Source organism: Leptopilina heterotoma, unplaced genomic scaffold (assembly GCF_015476425.1).
Source record: "Leptopilina heterotoma isolate Lh14 unplaced genomic scaffold, ASM1547642v1 Lhet_13, whole genome shotgun sequence".
NCBI classification, from domain to species: domain Eukaryota; kingdom Metazoa; phylum Arthropoda; class Insecta; order Hymenoptera; family Figitidae; genus Leptopilina; species Leptopilina heterotoma.
The window spans coordinates 333,788-361,611 of NW_025110848.1; the positions used below are offsets into that span (position 1 = coordinate 333,788).

General features: G+C 23.5%; 1 protein-coding gene across 6 annotated transcripts in view; it reads right to left on the reverse strand.

Moving 5' to 3' along the window:
- Positions 1-27,824, reverse strand: part of LOC122512939 (inactive rhomboid protein 1) — a 348,315-nt gene that overhangs the window by 41,693 nt on the left and 278,798 nt on the right. For all 6 annotated transcript variants that reach the window (XM_043629088.1, XM_043629093.1, XM_043629092.1 and 3 more), the window contains 3 exons: positions 22,093-22,431; positions 18,233-18,419; positions 13,822-13,911 (listed from right to left, as the gene is read on the reverse strand). In XM_043629088.1, the coding sequence (XP_043485023.1) occupies positions 13,822-13,911; positions 18,233-18,419; positions 22,093-22,431 (616 nt within the window). The remainder of the gene's footprint in view (positions 1-13,821; positions 13,912-18,232; positions 18,420-22,092; positions 22,432-27,824) is intronic.

Below are 27,824 nucleotides of genomic sequence, written 5' to 3' on the forward strand. Positions count from 1 at the left end.
TTTCTTATTTTTATAATAAAATTTTCTTATTTTGTATTTATTTGAAAAATTTAAATAATCATGTCTGACTGAATACTGACTTTTACTACTGATACATAAAGTTGCTCGAATTTAAATACGTTTCTTATTTTTGTAATGAAATTTTATAATATTTTTTAAATTTAAGAATTTAAATAGTCCTGTCTGACTAAATACTGACTTTTACTACTGATTTGCAGAAACGAATAAAAATTACACCTTCTTTCTGACTGAAAATAATTTTTACCAACAAATAGTCCTGTCTGACTGAATACTGACTTTTACTACTGATTTTTAAAATTGATTAAAAATTAAACCTTTTTTCTGCCTGTAAAGAATTTTTACCACTAATAGAATAATTTAACAACAATAAAACACTAAGTCTGACTAAAAAGTGACTCTTACTACTGATACAAATAGAATTACTTGAATTAATCCGTTTTTGTCAAAATTATAAAAGATTCTACTAGCGATATTTTGTTTTCTGTTTCAATTAGAAACTACAAACATTTAAAGTTTCAAAAATTTATTTCACTTTATTTATTGGTTTTATTTAAATGATTCATCGATAGTTTTGTTCGATATATAAACGTAAATCAAGTATTTAATCCGTGTCTCCTTTTTGCACGGAGCATTCAATATACTATTACATGGAATTACTGTTTTGAAGTCCCCCTCCCCTCGGCACAACGAAAAGTCATATCTCATTTCGAGTGACAAGTAACAATAGCCAACCGGATATTTCGTGATTCACTGCCAGAACGAGTTGCTCGTGACGAACGAGAAAAAGTAATAGAAAGAAATGGATATTGAAATCGGCTTTTCAAATCGCTATGCATCATATATATGAAGAGTGAAAGAGAAAATCATAGATTACCCTTTGTCTAACAAAAACTTGTGTCAAAAAAAGGGACAAAATATATATATATATATATATATATATATATATATATATATATATATATATATATATATATATATATATATAAATATATATATATATATATATATATATATATATATATATATATATATATATATATATATATATATATATATATATATATATATATATATATATATATATATATATATATATATATATAAGTGAAAAAAATTGAAAATGACATTTTGAAACCAAGTTCTCGTTAGGAAATTCAATTAATTGGAGGATTAATTTTCAATTTTGTGGGAGCTGGAATTTTTTTTAAATTATCATTTTATCAGTCTAGTTATAAAAAAAATTGGTATTGTCTTCCATAATAGAGAATTAGAAAATAGTTCAAAAAGAATATTAAAAGTTCTTTTTTTGATTTTTAGACTTTGTGTAAAAAAAATTAATTCAGAGGATTTTCATTTTTGTAACTAAATTTTCAACTTAAGAAAAATTGCCTTCAACAGAATTTTTGTTATTCGATGAAATGAAAATTCAAACTTTTAAAAATCATTCCGTCAAATGACTATTCGTAAATTAAGAAAAAAATTTTACTAATAAATTAGTAGAAATGACTATTCATTACTAATAAAAATTACTACATTAGAAGCAAAAAGTTAGTCAGAAAAAAGGCTTAATTTTTAATTATTTTTGAAAATCAGTAGTAAAAGTCAGTATTCAGTCAGACAGGACTATTTAAATTCTAAAAATAAAAAAGTAAAATGTCTTTGTAAAAAAAGAAACCTGTTTAAATTTCAGCAACTTTATGTATCAGTAGTAAAAGTTACTTTTTTGTCAGACTTAGTGTTTTATTAACCATAAAAATTACTGATTGGTCGTAAAAATTCTTTACCGACAGAAAAAAGTTTCAATTTTTACCTATTTTAGAGTATCTGTAGTGAAAGTCAGTATTCAGTCTGACATAACTATTACAATTCTTAAAATAAGGAAATAAATAGTAAAATCTCCTTATAATAATAAAAAAAAACCTGTTAAAATTCGAGCAATTTTAAGTTTCAGTAGTAAAAGTCAATTTCATGGCAGACAAAAGAATTATATTTTAAGAAACTTTAATGTCAGTAGAAAAAATTGATTTTCAATCAGATATAAAGATTACGATTTTTTAAAACTGATATATCCCAATGGGAAGTAAACGATTGGTTCAATAATGGGCCATGCTTGGCGAACTCCGTTCCATTATTGGAACATTAATGGCAACCATCATTGGACCACCAATGGTTTAAACTTGGGATGATCACGCTACTGCCAATGATCGGTAGCCAAGCATCGGGCCAATATTAGTTGCCAACACGGAGAAAATTTGTTCCTTACATTTTACCGAATTTTTCAATAAACTTGGGATATAGTAGCATAATCGTAATTTTTAATAATTTTTATATTATTTTTTCGGTAACAATATTTAAAATCTAATGTGATATCTTTATTCCTTAAGAACTAGTACTGTAAAAGTTGAAAAAAAATTGAAACTGAACGTTTAATGTAAATTAAATAAATACCTCCTTGATGGGCACTAACGTTTCCGGAATAGTTCGGTAAAACTTTCTTGACTTGCTTAAAGTGTTAGTTTTCAGGAATAGTTCGGTAAAACTTCCTTGACTTGCCTAAAGTTTTAGTTTTCTGGATTGAAATACTTTATTTCAAGTGTCCCGCAGTCGAATGAAAGACTTTCACACTAATAGTTGATTTTTCCAACTTATTTAGACTTAATTAATAATAATTTTATTATTATTTAAATTAAAATTCAATTAATTATTTTAAACACTTATTAATTGCCAAATATGTAATAAATGCTTTTAAATTAAGTAAAAAGAAAATATAAAATGGCAATAACATACTTATTTTTTTAACATATAATTTATTCATTTTAATTAAATATGAATAATAGTAAGTAAGTAAGCAAATAAACATAAGTAAGTAAGTAAAAAGGAAATAAATAAGTAAGCAATTAAACATATAAGTAAGTATGTAAGTAAGTAAATAAGTAGGTAAGCAAGTAAGCAAAAAGGAAATATCTTGCTTGCTTACTAGCTTACTTTCTTATTTGCATACTTACTTGCTTATTTCTTTCTTGCTTACTTTGCTTACTTGCTTACCTACTTATTTGCTTACTTCCTAATTTCCTTCTTGCTTACTTGCTTGTTTCCTTTCTGCTTACTTACTTCCTTATATGCTTACTTGCTTACTTTCTTATTTCCTTCTTGCTTACTTTGCTTACTTGCTTATTTCTTTCTTGCTTACTTTGCTTACTTGCTTATTTCTTTCTTGCTTACTTTGCTTACTTCTTAATTTCCTTCTTGCTTACTTGCTTGTTTCCTTTCTGCTTACTTACTTCCTTATATGCTTACTTGCTTACTTTCTTATTTCCTTCTTACTTACTTTGCTTACTTGCTTACCTACTTATTTGCTTACTTCGTAATTTCCTTCTTGCTTACTTGCTTGTTTCCTTTCTGCTTACTTACTTTCTTATATGCTTACTTGCTTACTTTCTTATTTCCTTCTTACTTACTTTGCTTACTTGCTTACTTTGCTTACTTGCTTATTTCCTCCTTGCTTACTTTTCTTACTTGCTTATTTCCTTCTTGATTACTTACTTTCTTATTTGCTTACTTTCTTACTTGCTTATTTCCTTCTTGCTTACTTTATTCTTTATTTGCTTACTTGCTTATTTCCTTTTCGCTTTTTAATACCTCACAATTATTATTTAATATTTCAGAAAGATTAATTTTCTATTAATTAATTTAATAATTTCCAACTTGCACTTTTAATATGTATATTTTTAATTTTAAACACAAAAATTTGAGAATAATAAGGATTTTCATAAATTATTGTTTTATTCCATTAAATACAAATTTAAACATTTTTCTTTATAGAAGGAGTTTACACCGTAAGCCTTAAATATAAGCCTCCGCGAGCATAAACGGATATGCCTCCATGAGGATATACTTGCGTCTGCGCAAAGTGTTTGCCTGCAGCTGTGTTGTGAAAGAGTTTGCCTTGACCACGTGTTCGCGCAGGCGCAAATATATGCTCCGGGAGGTATATCCGTTTATGCGCGCGGAGGCTTATATTTAAGGCTTACGGTGTAAACTCCTTCATAATAATACAAACATAATTTAAAAATATTTCATAAATTGACCTTGAATATAGTTAGAAATGATTCATTAATATAAATAATTTTTAATTTTGTACAAGGATAGTTTATTAATTTGAATCTTTCTCACAAGCGGTGAAATAAAATTGAGATTAATATATAAGGACAGTTGAAACTTTCTGAAGCATTAATGTAAAGCGTGCGATGTGTGTATTAGTGTATGCGTTTAGAATGTACTGTAGGCAGGTGTATCAATTAGTATTTGTTCGTAAACAATTGTAGGGGGTTTAGGTAGTGATTGAAGTAGGTAAATTGAGAGTTACGGCAGTATTAATATAGATCTACTGAAGTAACATTATTTTTTATTTTTGTTCTTCAAGTTTTACCGAACTTTCAGTAAATTGCAACTCGTCAGTTTTACCGAAGACTTTATCTTATGTTTTACCGAACTATTCAATAAATTGCAACTCGTCAGTTTTACCGAAGACTTTATTTTACGTTTTACCGAACTATTCAATAAATATGAATGTAGCGAGCACTTGGCTTACGTTTTACCGAACTGTAACTGAAGCGCTAATACATGTATCGTGAGCTTTATGATTTTTACATTATTTTTCAATGCAATTTCTTTTACAGTCTAGTTCTTGAAAAATTACTGTTTTGACACTTCATCCCAGTTTTACCGAACTAAATTCAGTAAAATTTCAGGAATAAATTTTCTCCGTGAAGGAATTGCCAAGGAAACAAAATCGATTTTTAAAAGCTTGATTTTTTATTGGCAGCCAACAAAAAACCAAGGTTTTGAAAATTGATTTTTTTAAATTATTAATTAAAATATATTTTTCAAAAATTTATTTTAAAAAAAAAAATATTTTTCAAAAATATATATTTTTTTTTAAATTGATAGAACATATTAATTTAATTTGTCATCTCTGGTAAAACAAAGATGAAAGACTGATAAATTCCCTCACTTTATATCTTACAGTGGAGGGATAACTGTGAATGTCTTTGCGAGAGAGGAGCAGGTACTTATATAGAGCCAGTGAAACAGGTCACAAGCGAGAAGAAATCACTAGCATGCACTCTGGCGGCGCTTGTCGGAAGTGGCGCAACGTTGGTTGCCAAGCGCTGTGTCGATAACGTCAGGATATGCATGCGCGCCAGAAAACAGTTCCGACAAGCGCCGCCAGAGTGCATGCTAGTGATTTCTTCTCGCTTGTGACCTGTTTCACTGACTCTATATAAGTACCTGCTCCTCTCTCGCAAAGACATTCACAGTTATCCCTCCACTGTAAAATATAAAGTGAGGGAATTTATCAGTCTTTCATCTTTGTTTTACCAGAGGTGAAAAATTAAATTAATATGTTCTATCAATTTAAAAAAAAATATATATTTTTGAAAAATATTTTTTTTTTTAAATAAATTTTTGAAAAATATATTTTAATTAATAATTTTAAAAAATCAATTTTCAAAACCTTGGTTTTTTGTTGGCTGCCAATAAAAAATCAAGCTTTTGAAAATCGATTTTGTTTCCTTGGCAATTCCTTGGCAACTAATATTGGCCCGATGCTTGGCTACCGATCATTGGCAGTAGCGTGATCATCCCAAGTTTAAACCATTGGTGGTCCAATGATGGTTGCCAATTGTTTTGCCAAGAAAAAACCATTGGGTACCAAGCATGGCCCATTATTGAACCAATCGTTAACATTGGCAACTTCCCGTTGGGATTAGTAGAAAAATCAGTGTTTAGTCAGACACACCTACAAATCTGAATATTACTGATAAAATTTGGTTTAATTTAGTTATTATTATTAAATATTTAAAATATTTTTTACTTCAGTAGTGAAAGATATCTACGATTTTTAAATATCAGTAGTAAAAGTCAAACTTTAGTATTTTATTTACCATAAAAATTACTAATTAGTGATAAAAATTGTTTACAGTCAGACACAGCTTCTAAAATTCTTGAAATTTTAGTATAAGTAGTAAAAGCTGATTTAAGGCAGACAAAATATTTAAATTTCAAGAGACTTAGAAATATCTGTAGTAAAAATCCATTTCTAGAGAAACATATGTTTTTTGAAATAAAAATATTAGTAGCAAGAGTCAGTTTTCAATCAGACATAATGTTAATTCTGAATACAAGTAGTACAATTTGTTTTAAATATTTAAATTTAAATTTTTTTTTAAATTTCAGTATTAAATATATTAATAAAAATATTTCTACGTATCAAATGCAATTATAATTCCCAACTTTTTTTTCTCCACACATTCATATATAATATATAAAATACATCAAAAAATAAAACCAGTAATTCTTCAATGCTTTATTAAAGCTAACAGGGATTATTAAATTTCACAACTGAAATTAATTAAAAGATGAAAATTTATTTTGAAAAAGTAGTTACGAGTTATTACGTTTTAATTAACATAAGTATCAGTTTCATTCCCAATAAAATTTTCCAGCTTGAAAATGTGAAAATATACAGCATTACATTTCATGCAAAGATTCGTTTTTTAATTAAAAACAAAAAGTGGAATTTGAACAAAAAAAAAAAAAAATTCTTTCTTTCAATGAAAGCATTTTAATAAACTTTTCCAAGTGTAAATATACATGACGTTTAATTTACAAGCTTGTCAGTTATAAATCAATTTTTACAGAAACATTATATTTATCAAAATTTTTTTTTTTTTTAAAGCAAAGAAAAAAGAAAAATCATTTTAATAATACGGGAGGAAAAAAATGTAATTTTTGGATATAAAATTGACTGACATTTCAATTTAACTTGAAAAACCTACTATTGTCTCTATACGTTTGCATTTGTTCGATATTCATTGAAAAAAAGGCATTAATTCAAATCTAAAATTCCTCTGGATTGCGTTATATATACGACAGACAGACAGAGAGAGAGAGAGAGAGAGAGAGAGCATAGAAAAGAGAAAAATAAAATTCCCTCTTGCCTGTATACAATATATTTACATATGTAAATATACAAGACAATTGTTTAAAATTGTTTTGCTCAGCATTTTTGCCTGGTTATGTTCAATTATAATTTCAATTTTCAACAAATTTTATGGTTAAACACAGTTTAGGCATTCTAGACAAGAGATGAAGAGGAGAATGGGGAGGAGCGGTTTCACAACCTCTTGCAACCCCTTTATATTCCGTTTTATATTGTTTCACTGAATCTACATCGTTTCAAAACACCAAAATGGAATTGTGTTTGCAAAATGGACTAACCAACCGCGATGTGTAAAGCACGGGAAACCTTTTTTTTCGAGCAACGTTTCACTACATGTATATAGAACATGATCGAAATGAAATTGTATTTAACCATTAAAAAAAAGAAAAAACAAAAAATACAACAAAAAGTCGACAAAAGATGACCACCAACAACCTCAAAGAGATGGAAAAAAAGATATTAAATTAAATGTCATTTGACAAACAAAATAGATGGAAAGAACAAAAAATAAATGATTTTTAATATTGCTCATACTTTTAACGTAATTAAATTAATTTTACTTTATGGAAATAATATCATTTTAAAATGGTTGAAAATTGAGAGCTGAATCTCATGCATGTATTTTTGTTCAAACATTTTTCGAAATAAAATTTGTTAGTAAAATGTTTTTTTTTAAATATTTGGAATAACAATTTTTTTAAAAATATCACTGAGAAAACTATGTATTTGAACCAAACATAATTCTCTTAGTTATACAGTCATAAAAATTTTATGAATCAAAAGGAAAATATTAACTTTAATCACTTTTGAACACCAGTAGTAAAAGTCAGTTTTTAGTCAGACTCAGTGTTTTATTTACCACAAACAATTACTTAATTAGTGGCAAAAATTCTTTATAGTCAGAAAAAAAGTTTATTTTTTATTTACGTATGAAAATCAGTAGTAAAAGTCAAAATTCAGTCAGACAGAACTATTTAAAATCTTAAAATAAATAAATAAAAAAAATTTCTTTATAAAAATTAGAAAACTGTTTAAATTTTAGCAAATTTATATATCAGTAGTAATAGACAGTTTTTAGTCAGACTTAGTGTCTTATTTACCATAAAAATTACTAATTCGTAGTAAAAATTCTTTACCGACAGAAAAAAAGTTTCAATTTTTACCTATTTTAGAGTATCAGTAGTAAAAGTCAGTATTCAGTCAGACAAAACTATTTAAATTCTTAAAATAAGGAAATAAATAGTAAAATCTCTTTATAATAATAAAAAAAACCTGTTAAAATTCGAGCAATTTTGAGTTTCAGTAGTAAAAGTCAATTTCATGTCAGACAAAATAATTATATTTTAAGAAACTTCAATGTCAGTAGTAAAAATTGATTTTTAATCAGACATAAAGATTACAATTTTTTAAAACTGATATATTAGTAGAAAAATCAGTGTTTAGTCAGACACATCTACAAATCTGTATATTACTGGTAAAATTTGATTTAATTCAGTTATTATTATTAAATATTCAGATTTTTTTTACGTCAGTAGTGAAAGATTATTTTTAGTCGGACATAAAATTTTAAAATTCTTAAAATGAAAAAAAAATAAGTAGGAAAAATTAATTCTTCGTCAGATAGAATGTGTTAAATAGTTGAAATCTGAGTTTAAATGGTAAACAATCGAGTTAATTTAAAAATCAATTGAACAAAATGGTATAATTTTCTACGATTTTTAAATATCAGTAGTAAAAGTCAATATTCAGTTAGACAGGACTATTTAAATCCTTAGTATAGAGAAATAAATAGTAAAATCTCTGTATAAAAATAAGAAACCTGTTTAAATTCCAGCAACTTTATGTATCAGTAGTGTATCAGTAGTAAAAGTCAATGTTAAGTCAGACAAGATAATTATATTTTAAGAATCTTTAATATCGGTTATAAAAAATTATTTTTAGTCGGATATAATGTTTTAAATTTCTTATAATGAAAATATCAGTAGTAGAAATCAATTTAATAGTCAGACAGAATGTGTTAAATACTGGAAATCAGAGTATAAGTAATTAAAAATCGAGTTAATTTAAAAGAGAATTGAACAAAAACGTTGAAAACCAAAAATCGACTAAAAGAAATGTTTTCAAAATTATATCAGTAGTAAAAGTCACTTTCAAGTCAGCCTTAGTTTCTTATTTTCCCTAAATTACTCAATTGTTGGCAAAAATTATTTACAGTCAGAAAAAAAGTGCAATTTTTATTCGTTTTTGAAAATCAGTAGTAAAAGTCAGTATTTAGTCAGACAGGACTATTTAAATTCATAGAATATTATCATTCTAAGAATTATAATAATGAATGGTAAATAGTCTTTATAAAAATACGAAACCTGTTTAAAATCCTTCAACCTTATGTATCAGTAGTAAAAGTCAATATTCAGTCAGACAGAACTATTTAAATTAACAAAATAAAGAAATAAATAGTCAAATCTATTTATAAAAATATAAAAACTTTTAAAATTCTAGTAACTTTATAGTATCAGTAGTAAAAGTCAATATTTAGTCAAACAAAATAATTAGAATCTAAGAAACTTCAATGTTAGTAGTAAAAATTTATTTCTAGTCAGACATATCCCGAGTCGAAATTTAGACCCTACTTAGCCTCTGAAAATGTAGGGCTTATTCAGGTTTAGCAGTCGTAAAGTAGGGTCTGATTTCAATACAATTTTTAAAAACTAGACCCTCCTTTGACTCCCAAAATAGGCTGAAATTTGCCAATCTTCCATTTGGAGAAGCAAAGGAGGGTCTACTTCTAAGAAACCTATACCGTACTTTAAAACCTCGTAGACCCTACTTTCATACTCCTAGACCCTACAATTAGAAAAAGAAAAATTTGAAGATTTGCTCAGATTCAATTGAAGCACTAGGGATGAGTAAAAGTGGAATTTTATGTGTTTTATAGCGTCTATATACACGAAGTGTATATAGACGCTATAAAACACATCAGTATTTATGAATTTGGAGTACTTTTTGCATTTGCAGTGTTCCAAGTAATGCATTAAAAAATAATTCTAAATTTTCTTTTAGAATGTAGGGTCTAGGAGTATGAAAGTAGGGTCTACGAGGTTTAAAAGTACGGTATAGGTTTCTTAGAAGTAGACCCTCCTTTGCTTCTCCAAATGGAAGATTGGCAAATTTCCGCCTATTTTGGGAGTCAAAGTAGGGTCTAATTGTATTAGAATTAGACCCTACTTTACTACTCCTAACACTCAATAGACCCTGAAAATTCAGGGTGAAAGTAGGGCTTAAATTTCGACTCGGGATGACCTTAAACTCGAATATTAGTGGTATAAATTGCTTCAAGTCAGACACAATAATTGAATTTTCAGAAATTTTCGAAAATCAGTAGTAAAAATCAAAATTCAGTCAGACATAATATTTAAAATTTTTTAAATTAAAAAATATCAGTATTATGAGAAAAAATATTAACAAAGCCCAAATTAAAATACAATAATCATAAAATTAATTAAAGATTAACAATAATAAACTCTCACTTTACAGTTTATAACAGTTTCTCGCTAATTATTTCCGGAAACGCAAGCCTCGACGTTGGCGTTTTGCGTGTATAAAGTGCATATAAGTGGTGTACAAGTTGTTCATCCCATCAGTGACGTAATGCGTGGAGTGAAAACAACTCTTAACAATGTTGACTAGGCTAGAAATCTATTCGTCTGTTGATAACAAGCTTGTGGTAAACGTGAGTTTCGTGCAACTCTACTAGACAAAAACCCCTTCTCACTCTCTCTCTCTCTCCTCCTCCCCCTCTCTTTGTCTTCACAATGCTTAGAAATAGAGCCTCAAGAAATAAGCTCTTTCTCTCTCTCTTTCTCTCTATATAGTAACATATCTAAAGTAGGCAACTATCTGCGTGCGCCAGTGTATATTCTATCGTGCATTATTACTCGAGGGTTAACGAGAAAGCCAAATGACTAATTAGATACATTAATTTTCAATGAGTTCATTATGCAAAATTAATTATTCGATATACGTATAATATATGGAGGTTAATATATAAATATTAATTTTCTAACATTAATTTATTCTCGATTTCATTCAGGTGGACTAAAATTTTTTTATTTTTCGAAATCAAATTAATAAAAATTAAATTAATTAAAATATTTCCTCTCTCTATATTTATTAATATTATTATTAAATATTATTAAATATCACTAGGAAAATTGTTTACATCTCTTAAAAATGTATTTATTCTAGTTATGATATGTGTAACAGTAGTAAAGGTCACTTTTAAGTCAGACTCAGTGTTTTCTTCACCGGAAATTACTTTATCAGTGTTCAAAATGCTTTATAGTAAGATAAAATGTTTTAAATTTTTTATCAATTTTGAATATCAGTAGTAAAAGTCAGTGTTCAGTCAGACAGTATAATTTAAATCTATATTAATAATCGTTGTATTCCGGTAATCTGTTCGCAGTTTGAAGTTAGTTGCTGTTTGCTTTTTTGATCCCTAATTTTTCAAAAAAAAAATTTCTTCTTAAATGTTTAAAATTTTTAAATTAATGTACTGAAAATCATTGAATTCAATTATTTTAAATACGATTATAATTGAATTCCAGGGAAAATTAAATTATTTATAAATTCTTGGTAAGAATTCAATTATATCAATAAATAATCAATATACCACAAGAATTCAATTATTTTAAATACAATTTTAATGAAATTCTTCTTAAAAATTCACTTATTTTTAAAATTTTTACAAAAATTTAATTATTTGTAGAAATAATAAATTCTTTTCAAGAATTCAATTATTTTCAGAAATGATTAAATTGTTGATGTAGTGAAAATGATTGAATTCTTGTAAAGTATTTATAAAAAAAAAATTTTAAATAATTAAATTCATTTCAAGAAGTTTATCAACATTTTTTTTTCAATAATTGAATTTTGTTGAGAAAATGTAATTAAAATTATTGTATTGAAAATAATTTAATTCTTGGCAAGATTTTTATGAAAATTTTTTAAAATAATTGAATTGTTTTGAAGAATTTCTTTCAATTCTCTTGTTAATAAAGGAGTTTTTAAAAAATAATTTTTACTTTTTGAAGTAATTTTGAATTGAATTTTATAAAGATTTTCTTTTAAGTTTTTAAAATAATCGTGTTTATTATTAATTGTAATTAACGATTTTCCTATTAAATTATATGAAAATTATTCATAGAAAATTAAATTCTTTTAAACAATTTTATTATAGTTTTTTGTAAATAATTACATTTTTTATTTAAGAATTTTATTCAATATCGTAAAAATAATTTCATTTTTTAAAGTAATTTTAATTGGAAATTTTGAAAATAATAGAAATTTACAAATAATTTTATTAAAAATTTTTGAGAAGAATTAAATTGTTTAGAAAAATTTTATTACAATTTTTAAAAATAATTTTAAATATAATTGTATTCTTTCGATAAATTTTATTCAAATAGTATTGGAAATAATTGAATTCCTTTATATAGAATTTTATCTGAATTTTTGAAAATAGTTACATTTTCTGAAGGAATTTTATCGAAATATTTTAAAAAATAATAATTTTTTAAAAAAATTTCCATCAAAATTGTTGAAAATAATTGAATTTATATTAAAATTCTTGAAAATAATCGAATTTAATTAATATTTTTAAAAATAATTGTATTCTTTCGAGAAATTTCATTAAAATTGTATTGAAAATAATTGAATAGCTTTAAAAAATATTATTATTTATGAGAAAAATGAAATTCTTGCAAAAAATTTTATTAAACATTTTTGAATAATAATAATAAACAAGAATATTTAATATTATGTACTTATTAAGTGAATTATTTAAAGTTTTCATCTGTAATAATTCAATAAAATCCCATTTAAATTATAAAAAAACTTTTTAAACTTCAAAAGTTTTTACAATCAGCACTAAATGGGTATTTTTCAGTCAGACATAGTGTTTTATTTTTCTTAAATTACAAAATTTATAGTAAGAAAATAAGGTTTAATTTCTACCAATTTTTTTAAATCAGTAGTAAAAGTCAGCAGACAGGAATATTTAAATTCTTAAAATAAAAAAATAAATGGTAAAATCTCTTTATAATAATAAGAAACCTGTTTAAATTCCAGCAACTTTATGTATCAGTAGTAAAAGTCAATTTTATGTCAGACAAAATGTTTATATTTTAAGAAACTTGAATTTCAGAATGAAGAATCTATTTTTAGTTACACATATATTTTATGAAATAAAAATATCAGTAGTAAAAGTCAGTATTAAGTCAGACATAAAATATATTTTTTGAAATAAAAATATTAGTAGCAAAAGTCAATGTTAAGTTAGACATAATGTTAAAACTAATATATTAGTAGAAAAACTCGGTGTTTAGTCAGACATAATGATAAAATATTGTTAAAAATTTTTAATATCAGTAGTAGGAATATTATTTATAGTCAGAAATTATGTTTTAAATGTCTTAAAATAAAAACAGTAGTAAAAATCAGTCTTTAGTCAGACATAGAAGAATTTTAGAGAAACCTAAAGGTACTAATAATTTCTTTTTTAAAAATAATTACCCTAAATGGTTTTGAAGTTATTTTTTTTCCCTAAAATTACTATTAAAAATATAATATTCATAATAATGGAATTAAACTCTTATTTTCTATATATGTGTAAAAACATTTCTGCGGCAACGTGTAATTCGTTCTAATCAGATTCAAGTTCTCGCGGTAAGTGCATTCTTGCAATTATAGTTTTAATTAAATTTCGTGAATAAATAAAGTCAAAAAGCACTCACCTCAACTACATAGTGGAGTCCGGATAATGTCATCCTTGCAACAGAGTCTTTTCTTTGAAGCGGTTGCTGACATCTTCTTAATGTCACAGACTAAAAAGAGAAAATTGTGATTAAGATCCTTTCTATCTTTATAAATATATTTATAAATATATAAAAGATATTTTCTCCACTCTTTGACAATCAGACATAAAGCTATTTTCTCCTGTACTTCCATTTCTTGAAATCTTTTTATAATATCTTTCAACATAAATTTTAATCCAGTTATAAAAAGCAAAATTCATTCCTTTATCAAAAATTTAAAAATATTAATTTGCAAATTTTATTATTTATTTTTACTCTTCTTCCTTTTGTACTTTTTCTACTCTATTAATTTTACCATTTTTTAACATTAATTTCAATTCAATTATTTATCAATATTAAGTTTAATTTCAAATTGAAATTATAATTAAAATATTGTTCTTAAATTTTTAAATGAATCGTGAATTTCGAAAAGAGCTCAACTTAAAAAAGCGTAAGTCTCATTTTCACATAACTATTGCTAGTGGAAATGACTCTTACGGTTTTCAGAGTTGAGCTCTTTTCGAAATTCACGCGATTCAATTTGAATTTAAAATTTAATAAATTTTATTACCAATACAAATATTGTTATTAAAATTCAATATTAATACTTTTTGCTTCCTCGAGGAAAGATTTTATTTACTTTATTTTGAAGAAGAAATCAAATAAAAAATTTTCATTAAAAATAAATTTTTCTCACATATATTTTCTTGGCAATTTATTAATGGAAATGAATTAAAAATTAAAATGGAAAGAAATTTGTTTTCAGTTACTCTCTATATATATACATGTATATAAATAGAAGAAGTAAAAAAGAGAATAGAATAGTTTTTTTGATTTTTTTTTTCATCGGTCCCATGAGTTCAATAACGTAATAATGCATTTGATTGGACAGTGGATAAACGAGTCCTGAACAAATCGTGATGCTATCGAAATGAGTTTGTTTCCTGAAATCGCGGAAACAAGGACAAAAGAGAGAAGCAAAAAAAAAGGGAGAAAAATAAAACATTGTTTTAGATGAGCAATATCTGAACAGAACAAGTTATTTTGTATAGAAATTTATAAGAATTCTTGATGAAAAAAAATTAAATTATTGCAAAATTTAAAAATTACAAGATCGTCAATTTTCTTGAATGTTGAAATTTAATTTCAATTTACTCAAAAGTAAAAATTATTATTAAAATATTATAATTATGTATATAATTATAATAAATCGAAAATTAAAAGAAAAATTTAAATAATACAATTTTTTTAAAAAAGTTTATTATTATTTTGAATATGCTTATTTATAATATTTTATTATTATATTATCCTAATTATTTTTAATTATTTTTTTACTTTAAATTTCATTGTCATTTCTTATGGAAAAATCTATACTACCCTAATTGCAAAAATTGAGAAAAGTTTCTAACATTCATCGAAAGATTGTCCAAAGGTTGTCAAAAAGTTTTCAAATTTTAAGAGCAAAAATTATTAAAACAAAAAAAAAATGCTAATAGAAAAATTACATTTCCAAGCTTCTGTAAACATTTGAATTTCAATTTTGTGATTGAAATCTAAACTCTATTTGAAACTGGTAAATGAGATACAAACTCTCGAAATTGAATTAACTATTATTAGATTGAGAAGCTTCATATTTTGAACAAGCAAAGTAAGTTTATAATATGCTTATAATAATAAATGTTCTTTTGTGATAATAATGTTTATTTAAAATAATTGATAATAAATATTGAACGTAAGGCAAAGACATCGTTATTATCATTTTAATATTTTTCCTATACTTTATCCATTTTTTTTGCTTTCAGTATTTTTTAATAATAATTTTCATTTAAGTTAATATTAAATTTCAGAATAATATATTAGATATTATCTCATCGAATTGACTCAAAATTTGAAAAAATGAAAAGAGACTAATTGTAAGTGAGAATTTTGTCAAAATTATATCAGTAGTACAAATCAGGTTTTAGTCAGATAGTGTTTTATTTACCTTCAATTACTCAATTCTTGATAAAAAAATATTTACAGACTGAAAAGTAATTTAAATTCTAACTATTTTTGAATATTAGTAGTAAAAATCAGTATTTAATCAAACAGAACTATTTAAATTCTTCAAATAAAGAAATAAATAGTAAAATCTCATTTTAATAACAATAAACCTGTTTAAATTCCAATAACTTCAAGTATCAGTAGTGAAAGTCAATTTTAAGTCAGACAAAACTTATATATTTAAAAAAAAACTTTAATTTCAGTAGTAAAAATCAGTTTTTAGTCAAATATAAAATTTGAAATTTGTTAAAACTTATTAGTAGAAAAACTCGGTGTTTAGTCAGACATTATGATCAAATATTCTTAAAAATTTTTTAAATCAGTAGTAAAAAATTATTTTTAGTCGGACATAACATTTTAAATTTCTTAAAATAAAAATATCAGTAGTAAAAATCAATTCTTGATTAGACAAAATCCGTTAATTACTTGAAATCTTAGGAAAAATGGTAAACAATCGAGTTAATATAAGTTTTTATTAATAATATAAAAGCCAATTGAACAAAAATTTTAAAAAATGAATATCGACTAAAGAAAATTATTTTTAAAATTATATCAGTAGTAGAGGACACTTTTTTGTCAGACTTAGTGTTTTATTTCCCTCAAATTACTCAATTAGTGGTAAAAATTATATTTACAGTCAGAAAAAAATGTTTAATTTTCATTCGTTCTTGAAAATCAGTAGTAAAAGTCAGTATTCAGTCAGACAGGACAATTTAAATTCTTAAAATCAAACAATAAATAATAAAAGTTCTTTATGAAAATAAGAAACTGTTTTAAATTCCAGAAACTTTAAGTAATAGTAGTAAAAGTAAATTTTCTGTCAGACAAAATAATTATATTTTTAGAAAATTCAATGTTGCAGTAGTAAAAGTCAATTTTAAGTCAGACAAAATAATTGTATTTTAGGAATTTTTCATTTTTGTAGAAAAAAAATTTTTTAATCGAACATATCGTTTTAAATGTCTGAAAATGAATGTATCTGTAGTAAAAATTAATTCTTAGTCAGACAAAATGTGTTAAATACTTTATATCTTAGTATAAGAAAAAACAATCGAGTTAAAAATCGAGTTAATTTAAAAAACAATTGAACAAAATTTCGAATAAAATGAAACTGTATTTTTTTTAAATCAGTAGTAAAATTAAGTATTCAGTCAGACAGAGCTATTTAAATTCTTAAAATAAAAAAAAAATAATAAAAGTTCTTTAAAAAAATAAGAAACCGTTTTTAATTCCAGAAACTTTAGTTAAATATTTGAAATCTTTTAATTATTAAGATAATTATTATTCTATAATTATTAAGATAATTATAATTCTATAATTAGTAAGATAATTATAATCCTATAATAAGTATAAGAAAAGTTAAAAATTCGAGTTAATTTAAAAGTCAATTTTCAATTGAAATCATAAAAATACATAATAATTTTATAATTTATAATTGTAACTAATTTTCTCCTCATTGCCATGAAAAGGAACATTATTTATTAAATGGAAATGTGTAATAACGTTAAAGACCAAAGGAATTTAGAGAAATTCCCAACAGGGTTGAAGGCAATTTGCTGAGTTTTGGAAATTCGTGATAGTTTAAAGTCACGTATGAAGCCGCATAAAAGCCAAACTATAATTCAGTGATGACTGTTCAACATAGATGAAATACTACAAGCAGCTTGTTGTATCAATTCTCAAGTATTGCAACTTCCACTCAGGAATATTATTTAGGTAATTCAAAAGTTGTAATGAGTTGTCTAAACTCCATAGAGACTGCGATATTTTAGTTGAGACATGATATTCCTTTCACTTAATTACCATAAAGTGGATTTAATGGCAACAATTTCCAATATTTGTTTAATATACGAGAAATTCGAAATTACGTCCAAAAAAAAAAAACTCATTTTGATTTTTGTTTATTTTATAATTATATTTAAACTAGTAACAATTGTCACTTAATTTTTTAAATAAAATTAGCAATTTTAAAAATAATAGAATTTTTTTCGAATTTTTTTTTTTATAAAAATAAAAGTATGAAAAAATACTTGCATATTTTCGATTTGTCAAACAATATTTTTTAAAGGAAAAAAACAGAAACTAACTTCAAAGTTTAAACTAATTAATAATATTTATTATTAATTTATTTTTTCTATTAGCTTCTTGTTGCAAAAAATTTGTAAAATTTACTTTTTTCGAAAATTGCTCATTTACTCTCCAGGTATAAAAAAAAAAGAAAAAAAGTGTTTTCCGTAAAAAATGAAATATTTTCTTAAATTTGCTTTTGATAAATGCTATTTTATATCTTTTAGAATCAGGAACTCACCTCAGGTAATTCCATGGTGTCCGGTACATCTCTCGTGATGTCCGGATCTGGCGGTTTGTGTTCCGGAAGAAGGGGTCCGTACCGTCTGGTTGCCATCCGACGTCTTCTGTCTAACCATCGTTGCCTCTCAGAATTTTCAGATTCCTCGTCAATCCCAAAGAAAATTGCAGTTTCCCGTTTAATGTAACTGAAAAGATGGCAATTTTTTCGTTAACTTCTTCATTTTTGGTAAAAAAAAAAATTGAAATACATAATAAATAATAATAAATAACAATAAAAATAATAATGTAATAAAAAATGATGATAATAATAATAAATGAAAAAATTTAAAATTTAATATACGCTATTTATTTACTCTCTCTGTGTGTCCAACAGAGTTCGTAATCATAAATATTTGATAAATACTCTAAACATAATATTAACAAAAATATACCAAAAATAATTAAATGTAGAATTAATAATACGATATAATATAAAAGTAATCGTAAATAATTAATAAATTAAGTATAAATAGTAATGAATAATAAAAATTATTAAATATAGAATTTATAATACGATATTATATAAAAATAATCATTAATAATTCATTAATTCTTTATAAATAATAATAAATTCGTAAAACAGAATTAATAATACGGTAAAGTATAAAAGTAATCGTAAATAATTTATATATTCTAAATAAATAACAATAAACATTATATAAATATAATGTAATATTACTATATTTATAATTTTATATAAATATAATATAAAAAAATAATAAAAATGAAAATAAATATTAAAAATATTGAAAATAAAGTTAAATTCTAAATATAAAATTAATACGACAGGTACAATGCAAAAATATTAAATAACTAATAAATTCTGAATGTTCGAAAACAAAAATTTTCGTTTCAAAAAGTCATCTATACTTCTATTTTTGTATATATACGAAATGCATTAATGGAAAGAATAATTTAATTAAAAAAGTACAGAGAGAATCATTTTTGCCATAATAATTCGTGATATTTTTTTGATAATAAAAGAGATTTTTAGATTTAATTAACGAAAGAATTAAAATTATTAAAACATCCAAAATAAAATTAATTCTTACTCTGCCATGTTTACTACTCTAAATGAACGTTGTAATTACAAATTTAATATTCCCGAAACATGAACATTAAAAAATTTTCATTTTATATATGAGACAACAAAACGTCGTTACAAACAATGCTTTTGAAAATAATTTTTAATTAATATTTTTCTCTTTGTCAAAAAAAAGAAGAATGGTAAAACATTCACATAAATAATAAGCCTAATTACTTATTGTACTTTTACAAATTCGACATGTATAAAAGTTTTCTCGTGTGTAATATATTGTTAATAAAAAATAAGAAAACTATATTAAAAATTCAGTTTTCTTACTTTTTTTGTTCAATTTTACGAAATTTAGATTATTTGGAAATTCTTCAATTAAATATAATATTAAATTTAATATAATACTTCAAATAATTACAAAAAAAAAATTCAAATAAACTTTTTCAAAAAAATTAATTCTATATTGAATTGTTAGTTAAAACGTTAAAAGTATGAAAAATTGAGATTTTCAAATATTTTAATTTGAAATCTTTTCAAAATTCAATTATTTCTAAAAATTCACGCTATAAGGCTTTTAAAAATCAATTATTATCTAAAATTTTAACTAAAAATTATTTTTAAATCAATTTTTAATAGAAAATTCTACGAGAATTCAATTATCTAAATGCAAAACTAATTAATTTATTGAATAATTAAATGTTTCTTAAAATTGAATTTTCATAAACAATTAAATTTTATTTTATCAACAAATTTTTAAATAATTCAATTCTTGCGACGAATTTTAATAAAATTTTTAAGAAAAATTACATTGAAATTTTTGCAAGAATAAATTTTTTTAAATAATTGAATTTTGGAGAAGTATTTTATTATTTATAAAAATAATTGAAATTTTCAAAAAATGTTTGAACATAATAAATTGAATTTTTGGGGAGAATTTTATTACTTTTGTTAATAATTGAATTTCTGCGATAAGTTTTATTATTTATTATTTATTAAAATTGAAAATATTGAAAATCAGTAAATTGAGGATAATTTTTAAAAATAATTAAAATTTTTAAAAATAATTGAATTTCAGAGAAGAATTTGATTATTTATAAAAATAATTGAAATTTTTTAATGTAAATGAATTCACGCGAATAATTTTATTACTTTTGAAAATACTTCAAATTAAAGTTTTTTTTATTGTTTTTTACTACAATTCTTCAATAAATCTATTATTTTTGAATAATTTTGCCAAGAATTTTATTAAAATTTTCAAAAATAATTTACTTTTGGAGAAGAATATTATAATTTATAAAGATAAATGAAATTATGACGAGAATTTTTGAACAGAATTGAATTTCTGACAAAAATATAATTACTTTTGAAAATAATTAAATTCTTAAAAAGTATTTTATTATTTATGAAAATAATTAAATGTTTGAGTGGAATTTTATTAAAATTTTTTTTTTAAATAATTAATTTCTTTTGGAGAATTTTATTAAAATTGTATAATATTGAAAATCATTGAATTGAGGAAATATGTTTGAAAATAATTGAATATCGGAAAAGAATTTTATTATCTATAAAAATAATTTAAATTTTTACTAGAATTTTAAAATATTTTTTTAAACATAACTGAATTTTGTGATGTAAGAATTTTATTACTTTTGAAAATTTAAATTAATTTAAATTAATTAAATTTATTAAAATTTCTAATTGAATTCATTCAAAATTGAAATTTTATAAAATTTTAAATTGATACCTTTTTAGAAGTTCATTCTATTTATGAAAAATGTAAACGCAACTCTTTTGAAATTCAATTAATTTTAAAATATATAAGTAAAATTATTCATTAAATAAGTAAGAAATAATTTTATAATAGTTCTTCAAGAATGAAGTTATTTGAAAAGAAATTAGTGTGTAAAATAAAACAAATTAAAGGTTTAGCATTAGAATTCGTGGTAATTTCATAGTTTATGAGACGAGCAAAAAATACACAAAAATTCATAATTTTCTCATGATTTCTAAGCATTTAATTTTTTACACTACTTTTAATAAAAATCCCTGACTTTTCCCTGATTTCCCTGACCAGTTCTACTTTCCCTGACTTTTTCCTGAATTCTCGACTTTCCTGATCTATGGCCACCCTGAATAAATAAAACAAAAAACTTACTTATTTATAAAAAAAAAACCATCTAAATAGTTGTATGAGGCGAAAAAAGTGTCACGTGAGTTCGAGTTGTGTAATTTTTGTAAATTTCTACTATTTTAAAAAAAGACAACACTCTCTGAAACTGAATCAGTGAAATTTGACTGAGAATCAGTGACTCTATTCTCGCGATTTGAATCAGTGGAATTTCACTGAAAATCAGTTAAAAATTATTGAAATTTCAGTCATTTTTCACTGATTGGCCAATTAAAAAATAACTGAAATTTCCAATATGTGTGACAGAAATTTTCAGTAGTTTTTTAATTGGCGAATCAGTGAAAAATGACTGAAATTTCAATCATTTTTAACTGATTTTCAGTGAAATTCCACTGATTCAAATCGCGAGAATAGAGTCACTGATTCTCAGTCAAATTTCACTGATTTTCAGTGGAATTTCACTGATTCAGATTTAGAGAGCATGGAGAGGAAGTTTTTTTTTTCTTTAGGGTATTTTTCTAAGTCAAGAAGATAAAAAAAAGTGAAAAAGTGTTACCAAAAGAAAAGAAAGAGAAAAAAAGAGGATCAACTCCGTGTGATCCCTGTAGAGTTTAGCAAGGTATTAGTAGATTTGGAGAATTAATTGAAAACGTACTTTCGAATGGCGTCAGTTCGGCTCGGATTCCTCCTCAACCTAGACCTTTGTCCCATGGTGGCTGAATTACTGGAGGTTACTGGTGGCAATGGTCGTTGACCCGATGGAGCTGACATACTCCTGGTAATGTTAGGTGTTGTACCGGCTGAAGTGACTGTTCCGGAAGAGCTGATTGTGTTTTGAGGAAGGGATGGGGAGCTATCGACAGGTGTTACCGTCGACGTTTCCGTTGATGCACCTTCAACGGCGTACATACCAATGTTCTGCTCGTTCTCACCATCAGGCCCACTTGAGGAGATGGTTGAAGTGCCAGTTGTACCAGAACTCGGCGAGGGTTGCCTAAAACACACAACGACATTCAAATTTTATTCACTCTCCTCAATTATTATTTCTTCTTATTTTATCTCATCTTATTCTTAAAAAGTCACTTTCTATCTAAACATTTATAAAATCCGGAAAAAAATATTTAAAAAAAAACATTAAATATTAATTTCAATTCAAATTTTTCGCCACACAGTTTTCTTGAAAGTATCAAATTGATACTAAAGTGGATCAAACTGATGCAAAAAATTTGGATCAATTTTTTTTTATCCTCATGTTTGGTATCAATTCGTTGCTACTTGATACTTTTAAGTTAACAGTGCACGAAATTCAGTAACTTTTGTTAAAAAAAATGCTAATTAAAAATGCTAATTAATTTTCTCAATAAATAAAAAAAATAAAATAAAAAATAATTCGAATAAGTACGACTTTCAATAAAATTAAATTCAATACATAGCAAAAATTAGGTAAAATACACAAAAATATATAAAAAAAATACCAAAAAACAAAAAAGAGACGATTAAATGAATCAAAAATCCTAAAAACAATCGATTTAAATTTTTAATTCTCGGGCCAAGGAAAAACTAAAGAAAAAAAAATCAATAACAAAACCTAAGAAACAGTGTTAACCTAATAGTATCAAATTACAACGAATCAGTGCTCGAACCATTAAAGTATTCAAAAATACAAATTTTACGGACCAAAAATGATAAATTACGGATCAATTACTAACAAAAATATAACCAGTCCGAGACAAAAAAAAATTTACTTAAAACTATAAATTAAATTTTTCATAACTATAAAACATGAAGGTATCAATAACAAGGATCGATTTCTTCATGTTTTATAATAATTAAATATGACCGAGTGTTTCAATTATTTAAATACAAAAGTAAATTATTTATTGAATAATTCAATGCTTTTAAAATTTAATTCTTAGAAAGAATTTTATTAACAAATTTTCAAATAATTAAATTCCATCAACGAATTTTAATAAAATTTTTAAGAATAATTACATTTTTCGAAAAATTCGATTAAAATAAGTATTAAAAATAATTGAAATTCTACAATGAGATTTATTATTTGTGAAAATAATTGAATCTCTAAAGAAATTCTCTTTATTATTTTTAAACAATATTTAATTTTTGCGAAGAATATTTTTACTCTTGAAAATAATTGAATTTTTGCAATAATTTGAACTTTTACAAAATTGAATTTTTTTCGTGTCTTTAACTAAACATCTTCTATAAATCCATTATTTTTAATAATTTTTGAAAAAATTCTTTAAAAATTTTCAAATACATTTGTTTACAATTCAATTTTACAAAATTTCAATTATTCATAAATTCTTCAATTAAATATACATATTAAAAAATGAAAACTTTAAATAATTTCAAAAAAAATATGCAATTAAAGTTTCTTACAAAAAATTAATTTCATAAAATTCTTTGTTAAAAATATGAAAAATTGAAATTTTCAAAGATTTTATTCTAAAACCTTTTGAACATTTAATTATAATCAAAAAATTTAACTTTTAAATCCATTTTTAAGAAAATAAAGAATTTTATCAACAAATTTTTCAAATAATTAAATTCTTTCGAAGAATTTTAACAAAATTTTGAAGAATAATTACATTTTCGAGAATTTCGATTAAAATTGAATTAAAAGAAATTGAAATTTTACAATAAATTTTATTATTTGTGAAAACAATTCAATCCCTGAGAAGAATTTTATGTTTTTCAAAAACAATATTTAATTTTTGCAAAGAATATTATTGAAAATAATTGAATTTCTGAAAGAATTTCTAGAATTAAATTTTTTTTCTTGTTTTCAACTAAAATTCTTCTCTAAATGCATTATTTTTAATAATTTTTGAAAAAGTTCTTTGAGAATTTTCAAATTCATTTGTTTAAAAATTTACAATTAAATTTTACAAAAGATCAATATTATTCGTAAATTCTTTAATTAAATATATATTAGAAAATAAAAACTACAAACAATTTAAGAAAAGAAAAATTCAATTAAACTTTTTCGAAAAAAAATTAATTTTACAGAACTGTCAGTTAAAAATATGAAAAATTCAGATCTTTAACGATTTTAATTTCAAAACCTTATTAAATTTAAATTATTTTCAAAAATTCACGCAATAATGATTTTTATATTCAATTATAATCTAAAATTTTAACTAAAATACATTTTTAAATCAATTTTTAATAGAAAATTCTACGAGAATTCAATTTTATTTAAATACAAAAATAAATAATTTATTGAATAATTACATGTTTCTTAAACCTAAATTCTCATAATGACTTTTATAAGTAAATTTTTAAATAATTTGATTCGTTTGACGAATTTTAATAAAATTTTTAAGAATAATTAAATTTTTCGAGAAATTTCATTAAAATTTTATTAAAAATAATTGAAATTTTGCGATGAGTTTTATTATTCGAGGAAATAATTGAATTTCTAAAAAGAATTTTATTATTTATGAAAATAGTGTAAAATTATTACAAAGAAATTGATTGATTCCTATTATTTATGAAAATAATTAAATGCTTGGGTGGAATTTTGTTGAAAATTTTTTTTAAATAATTGAATTCTTTTGGAAAATTTTATTAAAATTGTAAATATTAAATTGATGATGATTTTTTTAATTTAATTTTTTCCTAGAATTTTATTAAAATTTTTAAAAATAATTGAATATCGGAGAAGAATTTGATTATTTATAAAAATAATTGAATCCCTGTAAAAAATTTGATTATTTATGAAAATAATTGAATGATTGCGAAGAAATTTATAAAAAATTTGTAAATAATTGAATTCCTATAAAAATTTTATTATTTTTATGAAAATAATTAAAGGTTTGAGTAGAATTTTATAATATTTTTTCAATAATTGAATTCTTTTGGTAAATTTTATTAAATAAATAATAGATATTAAAAATCTTTGAATTGAGGAAAATTTTTGAAAATAATTTAAATTTTGACAAGAAGTTTATTAAAACTTTTGAAAATAATTGAATTTTACAGAAGAATTTCATTATCCAGTTTTGGTATTAATTTGATGCTTTCAAGAAAACTGTGAAAAAAATATATTTAATTTCTAAAAATATAATTTTATATGAAGTAAAAAAAAAACGAATTCTGAGAAATAATCTCTCGACAGTGGGACCAGAATATTTTTTTTCAAAAAACGCTTTACGTCATTGAAAATGATGTATACATGCGCGATGTGGCGATTAAAGTCTAAAAATAAGATGAAAATTCTATACACGCACACAAGACATATAATAAACGGCAGAAGGATCTCGTCGTGGTAGTTGTCAAAATAAAAGAGACTCGACTGTATTCACGGCAGTAAAACTCTAATATCCGCACCCGACGAGTTAAAGGCGGAAAAGCAACGGTTGAGAAGATTGTTGTTTTGTTGGCAAACTTTAAATCCAAAGGTTATTGACCATTGTTATAATTCCGCCTCAGTTGGAAGGCTTTATAGCCATCTGGCTCATTTACTTGTTTAACTCAACAGACTATAATCTGAAATTCATGACATTACTGCCGCATTCAGTTGGGGAAAATGGCTATCCATTGTCGGTGTGTGAAACTGCGATTTTGATATGGGTGCAATTCTTCTGAAAGTGATATTTTTTTTTGATGTCTCGATGAATTTTCATGAAATCTACTCGCTAATGTTTTTAATATTTTTATTATAAAAATAATTATAAAATAAAATATCTTTATAATATATTAATAAAACATTTATTATTATTATTTTCTATTTATTATTCAAATTCTAAACTGATTTCCGTCGGTTAATAAACTGATTTGACTATTCAAACTAATTTTCTATTTTTAATTATTAAAAGAGACTGACATCTTAATTAATTTGATTAAAAATCCATTTTACTACTTAAAATAAGTGTTATAATAAAATAGAAACCTAATAATTTTCACTGATTCACTGAATTTTAAATTTGTTTGGAAAAAAATAAGCTACTTAAAAAAACGAAAAGTTTTATAAATTATTAAAAAGAAAGTCTACGTATAATGTTTGTCGCATTAAGAATTATTGTATGACATTAAAAAGGTGTGGATTACGCAATTTGAAACACTCTCAGCAATAAAGGCCTGCTGTAGCGTATAGGCATTGTAAATTAAGACAACATTGAATTCCTTGTCTCCAAACTCGTGCGCCATTATACGCTTGGGCAACGTTACGCTAGTTGCAATTAGACAATTGCATGTCGCCCTCGGCAATCACAGAAACCGTCTCTCCTCTATATCGATGTGTTTAAAGTGAACACTCACTAACATAAGACCCTACTACCATAACACAATAGTTAAATACACTGTCCATTGTCCAACTATATTCAGGCATTGTATTCAATAAAGCTTATTCAGTTTTGCTCGTTCATTTCATTAAATTCTAACTATATTCATTTCATCCATCATCCTCCAATTTTCTTCATAACATTCAATTTCTTCAATTTCAGAAAAAAATTTCTTTATAATTAACCTTAACCTTGAACATCTATCATAAAATAAATAAATTATTTAATGAATAATTTTACTGAAATATCTCAAAATTAATTCAATTTTAAAAGAGTTGCGTTTACAATTGTCATAAATAAATGAACTTCAAATAGTTTCAATTTGAAATTTTATAAAATTTCAATGTTGAATGAATTTAATTAGAAATCTTAATGAACTTAGATTTTTAAAAAATTTTAATAATTCAAAATCTTCTAAAATTAATTAAATTTGTCAATATATATTTAACTATAATTATTAAGAATAATGTATTTATAAAAGAATTTTAGTTAAAAATACTAAAAAAAATTGAATTTTGTAGAAGTAGAATTTTGTAGAATTTTTTTTTTATTGTAAAACTTCAATTTTTTTCAAAATTTACAAAAAAATTTCGACAAAATCCCAATTATTATCTTTATAAATAAAAAAAAAATTCTTCAAAATTTAATTATTTTCAAAAATTTTTTTCATTTCCATGATTTTCAGTATCTACTCTTATTAACAAAATTACCCAAAAGAATTCAATTATTTAAAAAACAATTTTAATAAAATTGTAAGCGAACATTTAATTATTTTCATAAATAATAAAAAAAATTCACAAAAATTAAATATTGTTCAAAAGTAATAAAATTCTCTTTAGAGATTCAATTATTTTCAGAAATAATAAAACTCATTGCAGAATTTCAATTATTTTTAATACAATTTTAATCGAATTCCTTTAAAAATGTAACTATTCTAAAAAATTTTATTAAAATTCGTCAAAAGAATTCAATTATTAATAAATTTGTTAATAAAATTTTTTATAGGAATTAAATTTTAAGAAACATTCAATTATTCAATAAATAATTTACTTTTCTATTTAAATAATTGAATTCTCGTGGA